Source organism: Halichoeres trimaculatus, unplaced genomic scaffold, assembly GCF_033239565.1.
Source record: "Halichoeres trimaculatus isolate MK-OKI-2021-1 unplaced genomic scaffold, fHalTri1.1 fHalTri1_scaffold_4, whole genome shotgun sequence".
Lineage (NCBI taxonomy): Eukaryota > Metazoa > Chordata > Actinopteri > Labriformes > Labridae > Halichoeres > Halichoeres trimaculatus.
In genome coordinates, this window is record NW_027437182.1 from 13657701 (window position 1) to 13678481 (window position 20781).

Consider the following 20781-nt stretch of genomic DNA (forward strand, 5'->3'; position numbering starts at 1 on the left):
TGTCAACTAAATTTTGAATGCAGACTGGTAATACTGTGGGGTATACTGTGGAATATTACGACCCATTATTTTGATTATTTGGGCTCCTTCTGAAACAGTTATGCCATTTAAAATTGTCAATGTAGTCAATGTAGACATTGATGAATAAGTCATAGTCCTCCGTGTCCTAATGCAGCCTGAGTTTGAGTCCGAGTCCAAGTCAAGAGTCATACAACATTAATATGAACAGGTATTTCAAGTCACATTTTACTTCTGCTTGCAAGCCATGAAGCCAAACCATCTTTTCAAAGAAAGAAGTTTCAACATTTTGAGTCAACGTGTTTTTTTTTTAAAAAAGTTCAAAAATAATTCAAGACCACACTGTTATCTGTTGCTGTGCTTTGTGTGTATTTTAAAAACAGACCACCGACTACATATTTTATGGATGTGGTATCTGTGACATCATCCATCTGTTTCTGATACAGAGTTTTGAACCATCCACAAGAACAGACCCAAACCTGACCACAATTTGGGAGAGGATGGGTTTCTTATAAGGTGAAGACGATCAATATGACATATTAGCCCAGTACAAAGTAAAAATTTAGAGTAAAAAAATATGAAACAATCTTGTAAGATTGTAAGTTGTCTTTTAAAAACTCTGGTCGAACTTGTCACATCAGTTGAGATAATTAACAAATATCTTTTTTCTGTAGCATTATTTTGACTCATCCAGAAAAATAAATCTTATTTTCTCTGTTAACATTTTTACTCTCTGCTTAAAATATTAATAACCCTGTTTTGTAGAGATGGTAAGAAGCGTTTTAAATATTCTACATTGACTGTTGATGTCTGTATATTTTTTATTTCCGGTTTAATCCACCTGATCATCCTGTTCTGTTGAGTTCCAGCCAGCTGACCTATTCACTGTTTGCTGTTATTCCAGCGCTTGGTCACGCCCCTTGGTTGATCACGAAGATGCTTGAGGTACCCGTTTGCGGGACACATACCTTCTTTTCCTGGTCTGTGCAAAATCACGCACGCCCTAATGCTTTTTCAAAGAAGGTGTGCGCTATATGGAGCAGCTGCAACAGTATAAATATGTTCGTCAGCACATTTCAGAATTACAAAGTGGGGATCCGTTGACTGAAGGGAGGAGCAGAGGTGAGTCTTAAAAGTTTTTATTCATCCGCTGTAAAAGCAGTATGTCTTTTCTCAGCAGCAGGCACTTGCACTCTTAATTTGGTGTAGAAACTCTATTTCTCATGCTCTCACAAACTGAATTAAACTTCAAATCTTAAACGGTGAGGTTTCATTTTAGCTGCAGTTTCTGCACATGATGCGTTTTTAACGTGCCACTAAGCTCACCTGCTTAAAAATATGATAATAGAAAATTTTCATTTGGTTAGAATTTCAGTCCCTTTTAAAGTCATGGCAGAGTAACAATAATCATCAGGACGAAGAATCAGTGCTGTTCACAGTTTACTGACAAAGAAATGTACTGTATGTATATAAGAGACTTTAGATTTCACTCACTGAAATTTTGTTTCTAAATCACCTTAAAAAATAAAACGTCACATTATTGTTCAAAATTGTCTGGTCACTATCCCAGTATCAGTGACTCACTAAGCATAGTTTGAGACAAACTACAGTGTGTCTCATTAAACATGAAAACACTTAGAGTAACTAGACTTGCATCAGTCTCTCCAGGTTCAGCTGTGGGATGATGAATGACTGAGACAGGTCAGCTGCAAGGAGTCATTAAATGATGATTTAATCTTTATTATAATGACAGAGAAAGGAAAACCCAAAACCCGCAGACAGTGGTCTTTGTTAATGAAGGTCAATTGGCATTGTTAGTATGACATTGTTTACAAGAAAGCCACTGTGAAGGTTTCTTTCAAGGTATCTCTTGCAGCTGCGGGGATGTAATCAAATGTGTTGTTTATGGAAAACAAAATCCTAAGCAGTAACCCTGCTCACTAATGACACAAAAAACTTTTATTTTATACAGCTCTTTCTTGTAACAGTTTTTTGTAATCATTGCTGTAAAGTAGACACTGTTTCTAAATTCAACACAAGGGAGAATTGGATTCATTTAAGCTTTGTAGAGGAGTTGATGTCATTTTTTCTTGATGATTTGTAATGTGGTCATAAGTTGTCATTATCCTCACAGATCATTCAAATCAAAGACAACACAAAGAAGAGGCCATTGCAGAAAAATAATGGAGGAACAGGCCGTCAGTGAGCCTCCCACATCAGGCTTTGTCCTGGCAGATTATGCAGTTTTTGCTGCCATGCTATTTGTCTCCATGGCCATCGGGCTCTTCCAAGCCTTGAAGAAAAGTAAGAGAGAATCCAGAGCAGATGACTTCTTCACCGGGGGTCGAAACCTTCCAGCAGTGCCGGTTGGACTGTCGCTCTGTGCCAGCTTTATGTCTGCAGTCCAGGTTCTGGGTGTCCCTGCTGAAGCTTCTCGCTACGGTTTCAAATTCCTCTACATGTGCCTCGGACAAAGCATCAACTCTCTGCTGACAGCCTACCTGTTCCTGCCAGTTTTCTTTCGACTGGGTATCACCAGCACCAATCAGGTTATAATGAATTTCCAGTACCTACACCTGTCCTTAAGGGGAATTTACACACCATGTGAAACACACTGGGGTTGGAAAAGGTGCTTGAAATATCCTGTAAAGATTTTAATAAGTACTGTTTTGGAAGAAATATACATTAAAGAAACAACCAATCTGAGTGAAGAATAAGGGGCTGGGATTTCTTAGACATAATCTCGAAATGCACCTGTAGGTTATGAAATATGTTGAGAGGTGAGGAAGGATGAGTGATGTCTCATAACCTCAGCTGTCTGTGTGCCTGTCACAGTACCTGAAGATGAGATTTGGCAGAGGGATGCAGCTCCTGGGGAGCATCCAGTTCATTGTTGCGACGGTAAGACAGGTGTCGTCTCACACTTTATTTACACAGTGAAAGACAACATACTCGTAAAGTCTTATTTCACATCCTTCTACAAACCAATATTTGTATAGCCTGCTGTTGGATTTTACTAAAGGCTCAAACATGAATATTTGCACAAACCAGTCTCACTTAAACTTTATAGTTATTTTTCTGTTTACTAAATTCACTGTTTGTGCTTCATCCTTCTCAGCTGCTTTACACAGGAATCGTCATCTATGCACCTGCCTTGATTGTCAACCAAGGTAGGAGAGTTGGTTAGATATTTCTGAATTATAAATTTTTTCATTTTGGGGGTTTATTAGTGACAAAAACTATTACTTTATTCGTATAGCATTTTTTACAAACAAGAGTTTACATATTGCTGTCAGAACATAGCCAATCCCAAACACAATGGGCGAAAAAAGAACCCCATGAATAGACACATGATGGTTCAGGAAAAAGTCAAATCAAGAAGATAGTGCAGAGAGGAAACAAAGTAAAAAAGGCTAGGCAATGGAATGGAATTAAAGAAGGAATAAACAAAAGAATAAAGACTTCAGTATTCAAGGAAATTATTAAACAAATGCAATTAAATCACAGCAATGCCCAGACAGAACAGTGGCCAATGTCATACTACAAAGTGTCACTGATTTCTAGACCAGCTAATTCTGTCAGTGGTATGCCTCTGGACATTGTTTGTAATGATAGTGTAAATTCAACAAAGCTCTGTAAGTAAGACAGGAACAATGTATCAGGTGATTATACAAAATGGAAAACTGACAGGGTGAGACAAGACACAGCTGAAGCATTGCATTCATGAAATTATGTCATGTGAGGTTGCATTTTATTACAGCGGTACCAAACAACTATACTTTGATTACACATTAAAGAGCAATGACAGAAACATTTCCTTTACATCGGTATGTCGTATTGAATTTATGTTGAGATATTAAAAAAGAATGTACAGTGTTGTGTACTGGCAACTTGATGGGGACCAGCCAGTCTAATGCCTTTGAGCTCTGGTGGGGTACATGGACTCAGTCTCTATGACGTCAACCATCTGTTTCATGAAGCCTATTTTCAACAGATGCCAGGTTGGAAATGCTAACTCAGCTGAACTTATTGTTGTTCAAACAAGAGGAAAGGAGGCTGGGTTGAGGTGGACCTTCAGCCTCTTTGCTAACAGCTGCAGTGTACATGCGTTGTCCTCGAATCAGCTCGTAAACTTAAAATATTTATTTCCTCAAAAGTAACAAGTTATAAAAACATTTTATCCCTGCTCAGTGTAGTATGAGAAATGAGCAACTAAGACCAAAACAAATTTTGAACCAGGCTGTGAAAGCATTTATTGTTGCTGTGAAAATAAGCTTTTCTGAATGGGTGAGCCTCAAGTGGACGCTCAATGAACTGCAGTTTTTAACACATCAGGATTGGCTTACTATTACCCAAGCTACGTGCTAGCAAGCAGTTCTTTACAATGTATCAGGACCACTTCTTTGGTTTTTACATACTCCACATATGCTACTTTGTGCATGATACTTTGTCCAATAGAAATAATACATGACTACAGGACTTTATGAATTTACATTCTTTATATTGAGTGTCAGAAACTCTCAACCATGGTTATATCTCCTCCATCCTATCTCAGCGTTAAGCCAAAACAAGATAAGAATCAACCTAAGAGTTTCTTTGGAACAAAGAACAGGATGCATTAAGTAAACTTGTAGATATAAATAAACATGAGTATTTATTCTGTTTGTGAAACAGCAGAACAACTCCCATGGACCTATTTAGTTAGTGCTGGAAGATTACAACACATACCTGAAAAGAAAACCAATAAAAGCACTGTGAACACAGTCTATGAGAAATAAAACACACCAGGTGAATCAGATAGCAGTTCATCAGGCTATCTGTATTCTCATCTCTAAACACATCACATGATTTTTTTAAACCTGGCTATAACAATGCAGAGTTTGGTTACTATGATGCAGTCAGTTATTTGTAAGTTACACTCAAAAACAAATTTGATTTGTTGATGATTTGATATTATTGTCAAACGACTGATTTAAACCTGTTCTTGTATCGTAAGCCTGCTTGCAATGCAGTCGTTTGAAATTTTATATTCGAGGAAAGCTTCTTTGCAAACAACCACACCAGAGCAAAGTTCAGCCTCATTACTGCTTCCAATTATTCATAAGCGTATCTGATTATCGGGGTTTACATAACCAACTGTTGCAGAGAGGGGAAGCTTTGTGTTTGCTGACTTATATAACTCACTCACATAATCACTCAGGTAAAGTTTGAAACATGCCGTTAAAACACCAAATCTTTATTTATAATTTCAGCTACTGGGCTCAATATGTGGGTGTCCCTGTTTTCCACGGGGATCATTTGCACTGTGTACACCACACTGGTAAGGAACCATCAGTTTCTCAAATGGGAGAGGCAGGAGTAGCTTTAGGTCTATGACAGAGGCTTAGGGTCATATTAAAGAAGAAAAACAAACCGACTTGAGAATAAAGTCACAAGAAAATCAAGTTGTAGTGTTTTGGATGGAAGTCATTACATTATGAGAAACAAGTCAGGGTTCCTTAAGAATTGTGTTGCAATTGTATGAGATTTAAGAATAAAGTGGCGTCGTTGGCTTAGCAGTTTGAGCACACAGCCTTTTACACAGGCTGAGTCCTCACTGTAGTGGCTTCCAGCCAATGACCTCCCCACATTTCCGTTCTCTCTTTGGCTGTTCTGATATTATCTTCTTGTTTTGTCAGATCTTCACGATATTACATCTTTAAAAACTTTAAATTCAAACCCTAATAACTACTGAATCTCTAGCTGGAGTCCTATCCCCATTTGATCCCCTCACATTTGCATACCTTTTGACAAGTCTCATCAGTGAGGATTTTGCTGCATGATTAAAGCAGAGTGGTGAAATATTGCAACAAGAAAGCTGCAATCTTTAACTTCAGGCTTCTGTTATAATACTGGCAGGCATTGGAAAACATCCAGAATTTCAGTTTTTGGATTGTCCTAGCTGCTGACATGGTTTTTCAACTGTTTTTCTCTTCTCTGTTGCAGGGTGGTATGAAAGCTGTGATCTGGACTGATGTGTTCCAGATTATCGTCATGTTGTCTGGCTTCGTGGCCATTTTCATCCACGGAACGGTTCTGGTCGGTGGTCCTGCACAAGTCTTGGAGATTGCCAAGAATGGATCTCGCATCAATTTCAATGAGTAAAAATATTTTCTTGAACTGGATAACCATGTTTGCTCAATGTGCCCTAGAAGGTGTTCACACTTCACAATGCCAACATGTCTTCCTGGAGGTATTTCCTGTAGGGGACTGTGATGCAAATGTTTATCATTTTGATTGGCAGTTATCACCACAGCTTGTTCTTGACCTAGATGAGCTCTGAAGGTCCCCTTATCAGTCTCTTTGTTGCTTCAACCACATCTCACTGTCTTATCTGTAGGACAGAGGTTGGCCGGTGCTGAGAATGCACAAGATGCACTTGGCTTTTATCTAACACCACTGAAAACCAGCCCACATCAACAGAGAAACTAAGTGAAACTTAGTGGAAAGACTTGATTGAAACTATGTCACTTATGCTCACTCCAGTGCTTTCTCCTAACCCCAGCTTAATTGCATGCCTAAAAGTGTGCCATTAAGCCAAAACCTAACTGAACAGGACCTGTCACATTTTCAAAGAGTCAGATGAGAGGAAAACAGATGCTCCTTTGTGAGTCTGGATGAGATGCAAAAGAAGTGTGTCAAAGTAAATTGCCATTGGCATTGTGACAATTGAATTATCTCTGCATTACACTTCTAATGTTAAATATCATACAGTTGGATAAGAGGTGCCCTATTTCTGCTCAAAGTAGGTTGAAGGACTCTTTAAAAACTGCTGAAAAAGCTAGCAGTCTACGACATGCAAAAAGAGTTTCGCTATCATGATGAGACTTTCATGTGTAGTACTTAGCAAAGGTTGTCACTAATTTGTCTGTCAATGTTTTCCACCAGTTTTGATGTCGACCCACGTCGGCGTTATACCTTCTGGAGCCTGTCTGTGGGGGGTGCGCTAGTTTGGCTGTCCATGTACGGGGTGAACCAAGCTCAAGTCCAGCGCTATGTCTCCTGCAGAACAGAAAGAGATGCCCAGTTGTGAGTTGAGGCTTGTGTGTCATTCGATCTCATTTAAAGTCTTGTTTTTGAAAATGTGTGAGAAGATTACATGTAGGAGTACCCTTGCGTTCTAAAATACCAGATTATTTGTGGTTGACGGAGTCTGCTGTCGTCAGTCTTGTCAAGCTTGTTGATTAGAGGCACTCTGAGGAATTTAAGAGTGATCCTGAAATAGTCTCACGTTAAGTTGTTCATCATGCCAAAACACCTACCAATCAAACCTGCACAGCCTACTTTTCAAAACTCTTTGGTTATAGTTTGATAATGATAAATGACTTTGGAAATAACTGTTAATTTCTCTATTTCTAGCCCAAAATTAAGGAATCATGGTTTCAAAATACACAAGAAAGGACTTTCCCCTCCAGATATTTCTTGAAAGCAAAGTTTGTTGGTTCGTTACATATCCCTGAGTTATGCCTGTTCCTGTGTTTTGTTTGCCTCTTATTTCAACAATGGATACTAAATACACAGATCCTAAGGCCTGGTGTGCTTTAATGGTTTAAGCCTGGAAAAAGAAACATATTTTCTTGTGATTTATTTGCAATTAACAGGTCTTCAGTTTGCTTAAATAACAACGTCAGGGTTCAGATTTGTAAGGAGTACACTTGAATGCTTTGTCACCAGTTTGTGCTATTTGTGAGTCCTGGGCTTTTCTGAAGCTTGCAACAAGCGTTTTACTATTAACAGCCTCAAGTGCATTGAAATAAATTTCTGCCTTAAAGGTTTTCACACTTTTAATGTTGCATGTATTTTTACTATTTCTATAGAATCTCTTGGGGCTCCTTTTTAATGCTGTCTGAAAGGCCTCTTTTTCTTCACTTCTCATTTGTTCTTGTTTAAAGACGTTTCTTACCCATAAAACTTTTTCCTCATGACATTCCCATGTGTCTCAGCTGTACTTTGCATACATACTAATTAGCAAATGCCAGCATGCTAACAAAAGTCAGGTGGTGAACACGGTAAACATACTGACTTTTCACGGACACGTGCAGACGACACATTTATACCCTCACTGTATCAATAAGAGACACGCTGGGTTCCTTACCACTGCAGTATGTTTGCATAAAAGGTGGTTTAATTGTAAATGTTTCAGGGTAGAACTCAATATTTACATCAAACACACATTATTAAATGTCTTATTGTGGGCTTTGGTTTTACTGAAGTTGACGACAAGATGTGGATTTGTTCCTCGTTGGGTTGGGTGGGTGCTCAAACTTAATTTCATACCACGTGAAAATAAAGATCAGGCACGTTCTATGAGGTTTATTTTTAGTTCAGTTTTTTTCCCCCACATTTTCACAATGATATGACCCTGTAAGATTTTCATGTCATTAATCACTGATTGTATTTTTGGGATTGCAGGGCGTTGTTTGTGAACCAAGTGGGTCTGTGCTTCATTGTGAGCAGTGCAGCAACGTGTGGCATCGTCATGTTCGCGTACTACATCAACTGTGATCCTCTGAAGTCTGGGAAGATTTCTGCCCCTGATCTGGTACAAAAACCTGAGATGAATCACAAAGATCTGTGAATAGGACTTAGAACTGTTGGTAGATACTCCCTTAAGATTTTTTATTTTGACAAACTCAATCATCATTGACTAGAGGTACAAAGATAGGACTGGTTACATGATATGCTACTCTACACTTCAAATGTTAACTCAGAATGTTCACCCCAGAGGTGCTTCAGTGACTAAGGTCTACAAAAATTAACTTTCAGTTCCTTATTACTGCTTTGCGGTTGGTGACTTATAGGCATATTCAGAACAATTGTCTTAAGTAAATGAAAGTTGAAAAGATAATGTAATCTTTTTCTCTCTGTGCTTTTCTCCCTCCCCCTGAAGTATATGCCGTACTTTGTGTTGGACATATTCCAAACTTACCCTGGCTTTCCAGGACTTTTCCTTGCCTGTGCATACAGCGGGACTCTGAGGTATTTCAATTTTTCCTTTAACTTAAGTTTTTGTAATATAATACAATATTAATAATTTTATTTATATAGCACATTTTCAGAGCAGAGGTCAATAAGTGCTTTACAAAAAAAGTTAAAATAATGAAAAACAGAAAATTAAAATAGATTAAGGATGGTCAGGCAGCTCATTGAACAGATTGGATTTGGATTATACTTTGTGTCATACTCTAATCTAACTTTGATTGACACTTACATGGTTCAAACTTGGTCAGTCATGTGGAAAAGCTGGTAAACACATTTTTTTTTACAGCACTGCCTCCACAAGTATCAATGCAATGGCTGCAGTAACGATGGAGGATCTGCTGAAACCTCATCTGGCCAACCTAAGCCAGAAGAAATTGATCCTCATATCCAAAGGACTGTGTAAGTGGATTCTGTAGAAAAAAAATCCTGCTTATAGCTAAGTTTTTCACTCATATGTAACTGTGATATAAAGCAGAGAACTGTCACCCAGTCTCACAACAGTAAATGGAAAATGTTCCTTTGTTTAACATGTTTTATTATTTTAACAACCATGTGTACTTTTTGTCTAAGCATTCCTGTACGGAGTTGGTTGCATCACCATAGCTGCTCTCTCCTCTTTTCTGGACTGGGGAGTACTTCAGGTACAACATTTACAGACACCTACAAATACAACACATACTAAATATGATGAGATCTTTCATTCAACTTTGTCTTTTTGCACTTTTTAGGGCTTCATTGTAATAAAATGTGTAACTGTAATTAGCTTAAAGATGCATAGCTTTTAAAGTTGTTGTATTTTCTATCTTCTGGCCAGAAAAGTATGTCCAACCTCTTGATATTAACGTTTTGTTCACTGCCTGTAATTTCTCCTTCTAGGGCTCATTCACCGTCATGGGTGTTGTTAGCGGTCCGTTACTCGGTGTATTCATTTTGGGGATGTTTGTCCCAGCAGCAAACAAACTTGTGAGTGCTTTGATTTAACCTGTGTTTTAATCTGGTGTTATGGTTAATTCTGTTATTTAGTCATTGCTTTAAAATGTACGGATTAGAGTTTAAATCTTTTAGTTAGTGCAAGTGCGACACTGAAAACAGGAGAACAGACTCTTGAGCGAGAACTGTAAACCAGTAAAAAAGCCTCTTTTATTCCAAGTTCAAAGCTGTGTCTGCTCCTCCAGGGGGCCTTTTCAGGAATATTAGTGGGCTTCTGTGTCTCTCTGTGGCTCGCCGTGGGTTCCACCCTTTACCCACCGAGTGAGCAGACCATGGGTGTGCTGCCAAGTTACGCAGATGAATGTACAGCCAGCAACATCACTGTGAGCAGCATCCCAGAACAACACTCCATCTCCACGCCGCTTCACCCTGACAACCTGGGGTCAGTGAGAAAACAGAGCACCACATTTAGAGGAAAACTCATTGTCTTCTTGTGTTTAATATGGAGAACAGAATCAACACAGTTCAGTTTTACAAAAAAAAATCATTAATTTAGACAACAGAATTCTCTAGTTAACTTTCTATTTGAGAGCACATTGATGTTAAAGATTCAGCATAGTTGTTGTAATTTCTCTGTATCCTAGTTCCTGTGAGGAAATTTTGGTTTCTGTTGACTCTGATGCCCCTGTTGACAAAGTCAAACATCCTGTTATTTTACAATTTTGACCTGTTTTGGTTGTTTTTGTTCCTGCAGTAATTGTTTTGTCCGATTCCTAACCCCTGGGGTTGGTTACAAGCCTGAACAAATACCATAAGTTAAATGATCAGTCTTGTCGCCGGTGGCCTTGTTTGCTTTTAAAGCCATAAAGAGCCACTATAAAATTCAATTTGTTTCATAACCAGTTAAAACACCTTACAGGGGGTTAACAAGGGCTTGACAAACAAAAAATGCTAGAAAAATAGTTCATGGAATAGAACGGCATACAGTATGTTTTGCCAGTATTTGTGATAAATATATTTGATATCCTTCTGCAGGGGCCTAAAGAACTTTTACTCCATGTCCTACCTCTACTTTGGTGCTATGGCTACTAGTTCAGTTGTGATCGTGGGACTGATTGTGAGCTATGTGACAGGTAAGAAGGGGAAAGTGCTGACACTGTACTGTCCACAATTACTGATTACATTCAGGCTGGTCTTTTTTGTTTTAAAGCAGTTTTGACCTAGTCATCTGATTGTACAGATAATATTTTATGAGTGCTGTAGAAAACATCAACATTTCAGTTTTTTTGTCACTCCGTCTCAGAAGGGTGTTCTGATCACATTTCATGTCACAGCAATCTGTAGGTCTAGCCTAAACAACCTGGTACCTCACAATCACACAAGACATAAAATGAAATGTAACGTATTTGGATACATTTGTTATTATTCTTTTCTGGAACTTAAACTACTCATCAAACTGCACACTTAAAGCTATTGTGTTGCACTGAATGTCAGCACTGCTGTGATCAGCTGTAGACGTCATGCTGCAGCAGTGTGGATACTCACAAGATTATCTCTACCTTTCATTGGAAATGTAAAGGATGATGTATGATGAGCAGGTGGTTATGGGGGTTGTTCATCATATTGATTTAGAAGGCAAATGGAAACAGACATTTTGCCACATTGTCAACAGACAAAGGGGAAATGTGCCCAAAACCTTTGCATCGACTGGTGTGACGGTTGTCCTTTGTGCCACGTTTGCTATTCAGAATTGATGTTTCTACATTTTTCAACCAATCAAGATTCAGTATTTAATATAGCAGAATGATTAGTGTGACAGTTGGGTAATGATTCATGCCATTCGTGCTACATTTTGTCGCTGATCAAATTCTATTATTTCTCTGGACACACAGGACCAACAAAAAGGGCTCATATCAAAGAGGGTTTGTTATGGTGGGATCTGAACAGAAAGCAAGTGGAGCTCCAAACAGAGAGCAGAGTAAGTATCAGAGTTTATGCCTGTAATACCCTTTATATAATGAAACACAGAAGCTGGATGTGCAAGTAAGAAGGAGAAATGTATCAGAGGTTCCAGTTCATGTGTTGTAGGAAACCATGTTGCATTATATATTATAAACCATTTTAATGAAGCTGTCTGCATTTAGCCGATGTAATGTGTTGGTTGTTTTGATTTTATAAGACTGGAATGAAGAGGTTTACCTGCCCTCTACACAATGCATGCTGGGATCCTCTGCAGTCACATGCGTGCAAAAACGGCAAGAAGAACCAGGTAAAGAAATTCTTTTGTATATCATTATATTTTACAGGTTTTACTCTGGCAGTAAATTAAGATATGACAGAAAACTTAACACGTGCCTTGGGCTTTTTTGCAGGGAAACAATCTGACTGATAAACCCCAGCTCATGCCTTTGACAGGCCCTCATACAGAAGACAGAAATGAAAGTGGAGGAACAACAGATGCTGAAAATGTGGACTCATCCCTCAAAGTATAGGTGTAGGGAAGTTAACTGTTTTTAAATCCTGCATTGTGATTCAGAATAGCTGAAACTTTTCCTCTGTGGCTGCAGTAAAGGTTTTTATTTACTCAACTTTCCTTTGGTTTATCCAGCCTTAAAATTCCAAAACTGTATGTCTCTTCATCATAGGTCAAATTCTGACCCACTTTTAGCAGTTACATATAGACTGGTGAAAAAAAATCCGGTGTTATTAGAATTCCTCTGCTGATGCTTGGCTCTTTCATCAGGACATTCATTTTGGAATGACCTGTATCTGAAGTGATGCATGCCTACAGTACAGACAGGTTGAAAGGAACTGGGAGAGGCAGCCTGAGGTAGCTGTGTTAGCAGTAATCAAACTCTTGTTTCCTCCTTCTTCGGTCCGTCACACCTTTATATTTGCTTAGCAACATTTCCTCTCAAAGGCACAGTAAAGGGAGTGTCTGATATAAAACATGACTGATTGTAATGTGTGCTCTGGGGAATTCTGAAGAGTAGATATGACGTTTCCTTGTGTCATTCCTGTGTGTCTATGTTAGGTGGGAAGAATACCTGATTTTAACCTTTTTAGGAGATAAGCTCATGAGTGCACTCAACTAGTGTACCAATAAAAACAGTAGGAAACATCATTGCTGTTTCCTGTGTGTTGTACCCAGTAAAACTAAACTAAACATGCAATATTGTCTGTAAATAAACTTTATCCTTCTAGTAAATGCATTTTGTGTTGTGAAAAGTGTTTAATATATTCATGTTTTTGAGGTCAGCTCTAAATGTTTTGCAACAGTAAAGGTCTAACACAAAAAGCTGTTAAAATGATACAAATAAAATTTATTCCACAATCTTTTTTGCGTTTTTTTTTTGTTGTCGTTTTTTGACTGACTCGATGAATCTTAAAAGCTGTGCCAAACACTAGTCTTTGTATATAGGCATAAAGATAGCGATAGCTGTTAAGCCAATAAAGGCAAGTTATAATTTCTCAAGCAGGGTAAAGAAACAATAGTGCTTAGAAAAAGAAAATCACAACTCAGTAGAAGTTGTCTCAGGATTATCTTGGATTACTCATACACTGTATAGCAAAAGTGCCATAACTTAAAATTACTTCACATGTTTCTCTTGCATTCTTTTTAAGAATGATGTCAGATTGAAGGTTGGTAGTGTGTTTCTTCTCATATGCAGCACTTCGAAGATTTTAATTGTGGAATTTCTACTTTTATTTAGCTAAATGAATACTACTAAAATTTGGAGGCCCTATCTTTTGCCTATACTTTTGTGTATTTTTTTTTTAATAAGCATATGTTTAATTTTCAATTTGTGGAACTCTTTTCTACTGTCTCGAAATAAACTGCACATAATTGTGTTATTTATGACAATCATATAACTGCCACATCTCACATGCAAAACAATGTTTTTCATAACAGAATATAACTTTAATAATCCAAACGTGGAAAACAACTTCAATTGAGAGTTTTCTGATATTCTGAGATGTTTTACTTTTCATATATAAGCTTTCAAATTTAGGGCCAAATTGCCTAAATTGATGTTGAAAATGCTTCAAACATTTTGTTTCAGTGTGATAAAATCAAGAAAATGATTTACTTCACTATTTGAGGGACTACACTGCTGACAATAAAACTCATTCACATCTAATTTAAAGGCCAACTTTGTGACCTTACAGTTTTGATGGGGGTCAGTCTACCTGTGTTAACATTGGTTATATACTGACACCTGGTGATGACTGAACGTTACTTCAAATTAAAATTCACTCGCATGCACCCACATGGTTGCCGCACACCTATCATGGCTGCCAGATACATGAAACCAAGTACAGAGGCACTTCATATTACATGATGGTAATTTATTGCATTTTTTTTTTCAATTTTCACATCCATTCTTAAAATACAAAAGTAAGCATATCATTTCCCGACAAGTAATCATCCAGACTAAACTGCTGGGCCAAGCTGAAGGTCTGTCTCTCAAATGCTGTAGGATCATACTTCCGTCACATTGGTCCCTCCACCCTCTCCATGCTGCTGCTCTTTAACTTTAACCCGCTGCTTCACCACTCATCCGCGGCCCTGTTTGAGTCCTCGTCCGCTACAGCACAGTCCAGGCGCTGCACACCGGGAAGCGCCAGGTCTCTTTCGTTGAGCTTCTCCAGAAACGAGGAGAGCAGTCGCTTGTTTAAATGGTCCGTCAGGGTTCTTTCCTCTTCCACCCGCTCTTTGACGATATTACCCCCCGACTCCACTTCTTCCGCCTCCGTGTCCGCGCTGAGCTGCGGAGGGGCCGGCCGGTGGTTCAAGGACAAGCCGTTTGAGTGCTCGCCCTCCCCGGACTGCTGCTCCGTCAGGCTCGCGTCGTCTTCCACTGAATCCGTCTCCATTCGTGATATTAAAGTGGTCTGCAAAGCAGCATTTTCTAGCTCTTTCAAACGCTTACTGTGGAGGCCGCATGAGGGAGGCTCGTTTCCAGTCGGGTTGTTGTTGTTGTGGTGTGGCTCGCCGCTTTGCTCCATCATGTTCTGCGTCAGGAGAGCAGCCCTTAAATGAAAAAGTCGGCTATGGCGCATACTGACAGATACCGCCTCCCTGTGGCCACAAGCAGTACTGCATCATGCTCTGCAGCCTGATGGCCAAGGACTGTATCAATGGTACTTTAAATTATATAACTGTAGCTAAACTACATTTAAAAAATAATTTGAAAAAATGGTGATGCATACAAAATATTAACTTAACAAGAACTTGCCCCGAATATTAACATTGAAATCACTAAAACTTAAAATTACATTGCGTGCGATTTCTATAAGCCTGAACATATTTTGGTTGGACCCTAAGGAAGTGTTTCTAGAAGTTTAACTGAGATTCTCGGATGCACAACAGAAATTCAAACAACTTAAACGGGTGACAGTGCGAATGCTGCCACTGTGCTACAGGCGCAATCGCTCTACTTTTTGGCAGGGCTGAGCTTCCGTACAAATGAATCAGTTTCCATGGACACCATCCACTGTAGAAGCTAACGGGTAGCAAGCTAGCTCGGAGAAGGCTAAAATTCAACACCCAAAGGTAACTCCACATTTTTATCGTTCAAACTCAATATACCGCATTTCACAGAGGATATTTCAGCAGCCTAGCAAAGCATTCGGTAAACGTGTTTGTTGCTAACCTGTTAGAAATCACAAGAGTTGGCTCTTTGCTAATTTTTATTTAGCCACAAGCAAACTAGCATTCACAGCATCGGTGGAATTATGGTTAAACACGGATGTTACCTGTCATTCCATGACTGCGGGTAAAACTAAAACTAATTCCGATAGGATCTCCAACTTAGAGTTTAGTTGCTCGGCAAGCTAGATTTTCTTAACCCCCCACTGCCCTGCCAAAAAAAGTCGATGCATGTCAGAAATTATGTATCAAAGATCATACATTGCAGAGTTGTCATCTTGTCTGCATTTCTACGTTTTCTTGAACCGTGTATTCGATTCACACTCTGAGACAAATAAAGTGCAGACACTTGTTGGTGGTCAATAATATACCCACTGCACTTTGCTTCCAGTGTTGGAACCAGTGTATCACTCTTAACTTGCACATCAAAGATGTCCTTCAGAGATTTAAGAAGTGAGTATATGTTCCCCCGATGTAGTAACATATTAGAACATTACAGAAAATGTGTAAATTATATACATATGATATATGTATGTATACATAACTGTAACAGTTGCATCTTGCTGTTTCACAGATTTCACAGAAATGATGAGGGCCCTGGGCTACCCTCGGTTGATATCCATGGAAAACTTCAGAACACCAAACTTCACTTTAGTTGCAGAAATCCTAAAATGGCTTGTAAAGAGGTATGCTGACTAACATCGTTTTTTTTTTATTTTTATATAAATTACCTCTAGTTTTGTCTTTATTTCATTGTAACCCTTGAATACTCTTCTGTGCATCTAGATATGAGCCTCAGATGGATATTCCCACTGATGTGGACACAGAGTCAGACAGAATATTCTTCATCAAAGCCGTGGCCCAGTTTATGGTGATGCATTTCTATAAGTGTACATAGCATGCACACATTACTAGGTTTTAATTAAGTTATTAAAACACATCTGTATGTATCTTAAATGTTGATTCTCATGGTTGCAGGCAACTAAGGCACACATTAAATTAAACACTAAGCGCCTCTACCAGGCTGATGGCTATGCAGTGAAAGAGATGCTGAAGATCACCACGGTACTGTATAGTGCGATGAAGACCAAGCAGATGACACTGGGAGATCAAAATGAGGAGGATAACAGCAAGTTTAAGTTTGACCTCAGCTCACGTGTAAGATGTGATGTTGTGTCTGTGTTGATGCTTCTGCGCTCAGTAAAGATCTTATCAACTTTAAGAAGATGCTATCACTCTGGTGTCACTGTGTCTCTAGATTTCAGATCTTAAAGCAGCTAGGCAGCTGGCATCAGAGGTCACATCTAGAGGAGCATCTCTGTATGACCTGTTGGGAAAAGAAGTGGAACTAAGGGTGAGGATAATTCAACCACCAAAACAACAAAAAAATAATGGCTATGTGCTGCTAGAAAACAAAACACATAAATGAAAGTGAAATTCATTTTTAATGTTATGTTTTGGCTTATATTTCCAAAGTGAACCAGGCTACTGGTTTCAGATGATGATGAATAGCTTTATGACAGCATTGTCTATAGAGAAAGATATCAGTGATGTTAACGCAGATAACTTCACCATCTGTGTAACCATGTCCCCTTAGGAAATGAGAACTGCAGCCATTGCCAGACCTCTAGAGATCAATGAAACTGAAAAAGCCTTGAGAGCTGCCATCAAGGAGGGTTTGGTTTGTATTTTACCTGTTAACTCTCACTTTCTACATTCGCACATGACCTGTGTTTAACTGTACAATGGTACTGAGTCTGCCACCATGCTTTTGTGTCCATTATAAAGGAGAGTGTGGAGAAGACCAAAGACATGCTTAATAATGTAGTTTCTGATGAAACCAGTCTGGATGCCAAGATTGAAAAGAAGAAGCAGGAGCTTGAGAGGAATCAAAAGAGGCTTCAATCCCTACGGAGCGTCAGGTCAGTTCATAACCAAATGGTATGAAAGCAAAAATGCATAGTGATGGAAAAGACTCTTAAAAGTTAGAGTAAGTTCAATGTCCATTTTTTCCCGAAGTCTGATCCTATTGTCTTAAAAAAAACGATAGCTGCCTTTACATTACATCTAGAATTGCACACACCCTAAATATCACAATAAAAAATAAAATGGAAACACTATAATTTGAAAAACGGCTCAAATTTTGATCAAAAGTTTTTACACTCTCATAAGATGGTTTCTCAGTTTTGATTCAGAAGTTTATCACAAAAGTGCAATGGAAACACTTTTTTCGCAAAAACATTTTACTTTGTAAAAAAAACCCCAACTCCCTCACCTCCTCGTATGCGCCCACTGCCACATAAACAGACTCCTGTGTTCGTATTGTAACAGCTCTGCTATTAGCTGTGTTCAGTGCAGATGTTTGTTTGTGATTGTCAGCAGTGAATGCATCAGGAAGGCTGCAAGGGAGTCAGAATCAGAGTGCAGCAGGAGGGAGGGGTGGAGGTGTGTGTGTGTGTGTGTGTGTGTGTGTGTGTGTGTGTGTGTGTGTGTGTGTGTGTGTGTGTGTGTGTGTGTGTGTGTGTGTGTGTGTGTGTTTGACCAATGAAAAAAAAAACACCAATGTTCATGGATCGGCATCATCATGAGTGCAGCATCTGAATGGATGTTACATTTTACTTTACTCAAGTTTTATGCAATTCAAGTTGTAATGGAAACACTGGCACGGCACAATTGTAATTTATCAGAACTCTAGAAATTTTATTTTTTATTTGCAAAAAGGTGCAATGGAAACGCAGCTATTGACTGGGAATTTTGCAAGTGATACCTTACAAATGATAGTTTTTGTGCCTCTCTCACTGTTCTAGGCCAGCCTTCATGGATGAATATGAGAAGATAGAAGAAGAGCTGCAGAAACAATATGACACATTTGTTGAGAAGTTCAGGAATCTTTGCTTCCTGGAGTCTCAGCTGGATGAATACCATAAACTGGAGCAGGAGAGGTTTGAGGTGTGTGTGACTCAGAGGACTGTCAGTGTGCAGTGTTTCACTTTGTGGCTTCTGTAGAAGTGGTTTTATAAAACATACACTTTTATTAAACATATAAAGGCAACGGTTGCTGCATGAGCATACTGAGAGACAGAGTGACCACGAGCTAGATGCAAAGAATACATTTTTTTCTCACTTTCTTACTGCAGGAGGCAGAAAATGCAATGAGGATGACTCAGAACAAGATCAGAGAGGAAGAGAGGGATCTGATGAGGAGTTCCTGTAAGACATCAAATGACACACTATGCAAGCAAAACAATTGTCAAGTCATACAAAAATCTTAAGTAATTTCACTCACTGTCTTTTCATGGAACATGCTTTGTGCAGTAAAAGATGAGGATTCTGACATGGATGTTCTAGATGATGAAGGTTCAGACAGCGACATGGAAGATAACCGACCTCCAAAACCACGGCCTACAAGAAATGGCATTGTGGCAGGTACACAGGCAGAGTTGTTAATTTGTAATTTATTCATGCTGAATCTTCAATTCATAGATAGCAAACTTAACACAGAGCTTTGATGATTTTTGCCTGTTTTTGTACCATAGGTAGGGGAGCACGGTTTATTGGGAACATGCAGGGTGGAGACAGTGATGAGGTAAGTTCTGCTGGACGAACCAAAGCAAGTTTTTTTTCCCTTCATTTCCTACATCTAAGCATCTTTTTATGTAAAAGACCTTTTTTGCTAATTTCCATCCTTTTCTGTCCCATCTGTCTCGCTACTAAGTTATGTTCTGTTAACTCTGATTTTAGCCACGCTGAGACTTGATTCCTCTCTGCCTTTGGGTTTCCATCTTGTATCTGTTCCATATCTGACTTTTCTTTGTCATGCACTTGTATTTCAAAAGCCCTTTTTAGCTGTTTCCAGACCATCAGTCCTTCATACCAAAAAACAACATAAAATAAAGGTTTGTTTAGGAACTGAATCCTGTCTCCCTACTCCCTGTTTATAAATTTGAAGGAAAAATCCATTCTGAAAATTTCTTGTAATCTTGGGGTTTTCAACAAATGATGGTCCACCAAGTGTTAAAAAGTTTTCACTGGATTTTTCCTTTAAATTGTGTCCTTCTAGTGTATTGGTTCTAGGTAGAAATACCCCAGTTCAGTGATTTAGCTTATAATCAGGCCTACTCTGGGCCTATTTTTATTTTAACTAAAGAGGAAATTCAGTTTTTAGATTCCCCCGTCTAATGTTCACATGAGACATCAGATGAGTTTTTGTTTGAATAAGCATTTGTCCATCCCTGTTCTAGTGCCAAACTGTGCGTTCAAAGACGGCCCAAATAAACAGAGTTTAAAACACAGACTCTGTTTGATTTTTTCAGACTGAAGACAGTGAGATTGATGTGGATGAAGATGACGAGGAAGATGAGGAGGGTGAAGAGGAGGAGGAGGAGAGCAAGGATTTGGAGGATGACAGCCTGGAGGGACCAATTTCCAGGGGTGCTCGTCTCTCCAGGGGCGGCATGAAACCGCCTCTGTTGGAGGAGAGTGATAATGACTTCTGAATGTAGAACAGATACAAACATGCACACACATGTGGACATCTGATACTTCAATATCCATTGCTTCTAAGAAAATATTTGGTTATGCTGTTATTGAAACATAACATCAGATTTCTTATTTTAAAATATTTGTGTAAACATTTATTGTAATAAAATGGTTGTATTCGTTTCCCAATCTGTATTCTTCCTTATTTACATGACTATTTCCTGTTTTTTAATAATATTTTTACAAGTGCTTATGATGCCCCTTTTCCCTCCATGTTTATTGGCTTTTTGTTTTCGAATACCTACACTTTAATTCCTCCTATCCAGAATGATATTAGTGGTAGAATTATTCTAAAAGCCTGTCATTTCAGAAAGCTGTTTTTAGTTGTTACTAGTCGTGACTGGGGTAAATTGGCATCTTCTTGAGTTACTATGGTTACATTCCTTTATCTGAAAATTATGCATGCCAACTTAAAAAAGTAAAACTATAGATAGTTGATACTGTTTGTTGCCAAAGCAGATATAAGTAGAGACATAAAAGAAAATAAATGCCATTCATTTGTGTGTGTGATCCTGACATAACCTTAATTATACCACCTTGGTCAAATTCTGTTAAAAAAAAAAGAAGAAGAAAGAAAGAAAACGTAGGCAAACAGGATGAAATAGTTCAACGGTCCAATT

The 20781-nt window shown here is 38.6% G+C and overlaps 2 protein-coding genes across 3 annotated transcripts; both read left to right on the top strand.

Annotated features, from left to right (window-relative positions):
* The first annotated feature begins 933 nt into the window (after positions 1 to 933).
* Positions 934 to 13296, top strand: slc5a5 (solute carrier family 5 member 5). Its single transcript, XM_074668014.1, has 17 exons — positions 934 to 1140; positions 2153 to 2567; positions 2854 to 2919; positions 3137 to 3188; positions 5271 to 5338; positions 6004 to 6158; positions 6946 to 7086; positions 8470 to 8599; positions 8948 to 9036; positions 9326 to 9438; positions 9610 to 9680; positions 9916 to 10002; positions 10215 to 10411; positions 11005 to 11102; positions 11862 to 11947; positions 12149 to 12238; positions 12342 to 13296. Exons 2-17 carry the CDS (start codon positions 2202 to 2204, stop codon positions 12459 to 12461), a joined length of 1929 nt encoding a protein of 642 aa, XP_074524115.1. The 5' UTR covers positions 934 to 1140; positions 2153 to 2201; the 3' UTR covers positions 12462 to 13296.
* Positions 13297 to 14237: 941 nt separating this feature from the next.
* Positions 14238 to 20221, top strand: cluap1 (clusterin associated protein 1). Of its 2 annotated transcripts, none has more exons than XM_074668016.1 (13): positions 14238 to 14314; positions 16014 to 16075; positions 16197 to 16308; positions 16409 to 16493; positions 16601 to 16780; positions 16881 to 16976; positions 17220 to 17303; positions 17411 to 17544; positions 18430 to 18571; positions 18760 to 18832; positions 18938 to 19048; positions 19159 to 19208; positions 19936 to 20221. In XM_074668016.1, the coding sequence occupies exons 2-13, from the start codon at positions 16054 to 16056 to the stop codon at positions 20116 to 20118; spliced, it is 1272 nt and encodes a 423-aa protein (XP_074524117.1). In that variant the 5' UTR covers positions 14238 to 14314; positions 16014 to 16053; the 3' UTR covers positions 20119 to 20221. The 2 variants fall into 2 exon arrangements, with proteins under 2 accessions (XP_074524117.1, XP_074524116.1); XM_074668015.1 differs by lacking the exon at positions 14238 to 14314 and adding an exon at positions 15128 to 15526 and having other exon boundaries at positions 19936 to 20220.
* The last annotated feature ends 560 nt before the right edge of the window (positions 20222 to 20781 follow it).

What these genes read in the sequence shown, in the direction of transcription:
- slc5a5 (XM_074668014.1), top strand. Translation starts at nt 2,202, where the DNA reads ATGGAGGAACAGGCCGTCAGTGAGCCTCCCACATCAGGCTTTGTCCTG. An exon ending in TGCCTTGATTGTCAACCAAG is followed by an intron (nt 3,189 to 5,270) that starts GTAGGAGAGTTG and finishes TTATAATTTCAG; the next exon opens with CTACTGGGCTCAATATGTGG. An exon ending in CCTCATATCCAAAGGACTGT is followed by an intron (nt 9,439 to 9,609) that starts GTAAGTGGATTC and finishes TTTTTGTCTAAG; the next exon opens with CATTCCTGTACGGAGTTGGT.
- cluap1 (XM_074668016.1), top strand. Translation starts at nt 16,054, where the DNA reads ATGTCCTTCAGAGATTTAAGAA. An exon ending in GTCCTTCAGAGATTTAAGAA is followed by an intron (nt 16,076 to 16,196) that starts GTGAGTATATGT and finishes GCTGTTTCACAG; the next exon opens with ATTTCACAGAAATGATGAGG. An exon ending in AAGAAATGGCATTGTGGCAG is followed by an intron (nt 19,049 to 19,158) that starts GTACACAGGCAG and finishes TTTGTACCATAG; the next exon opens with GTAGGGGAGCACGGTTTATT.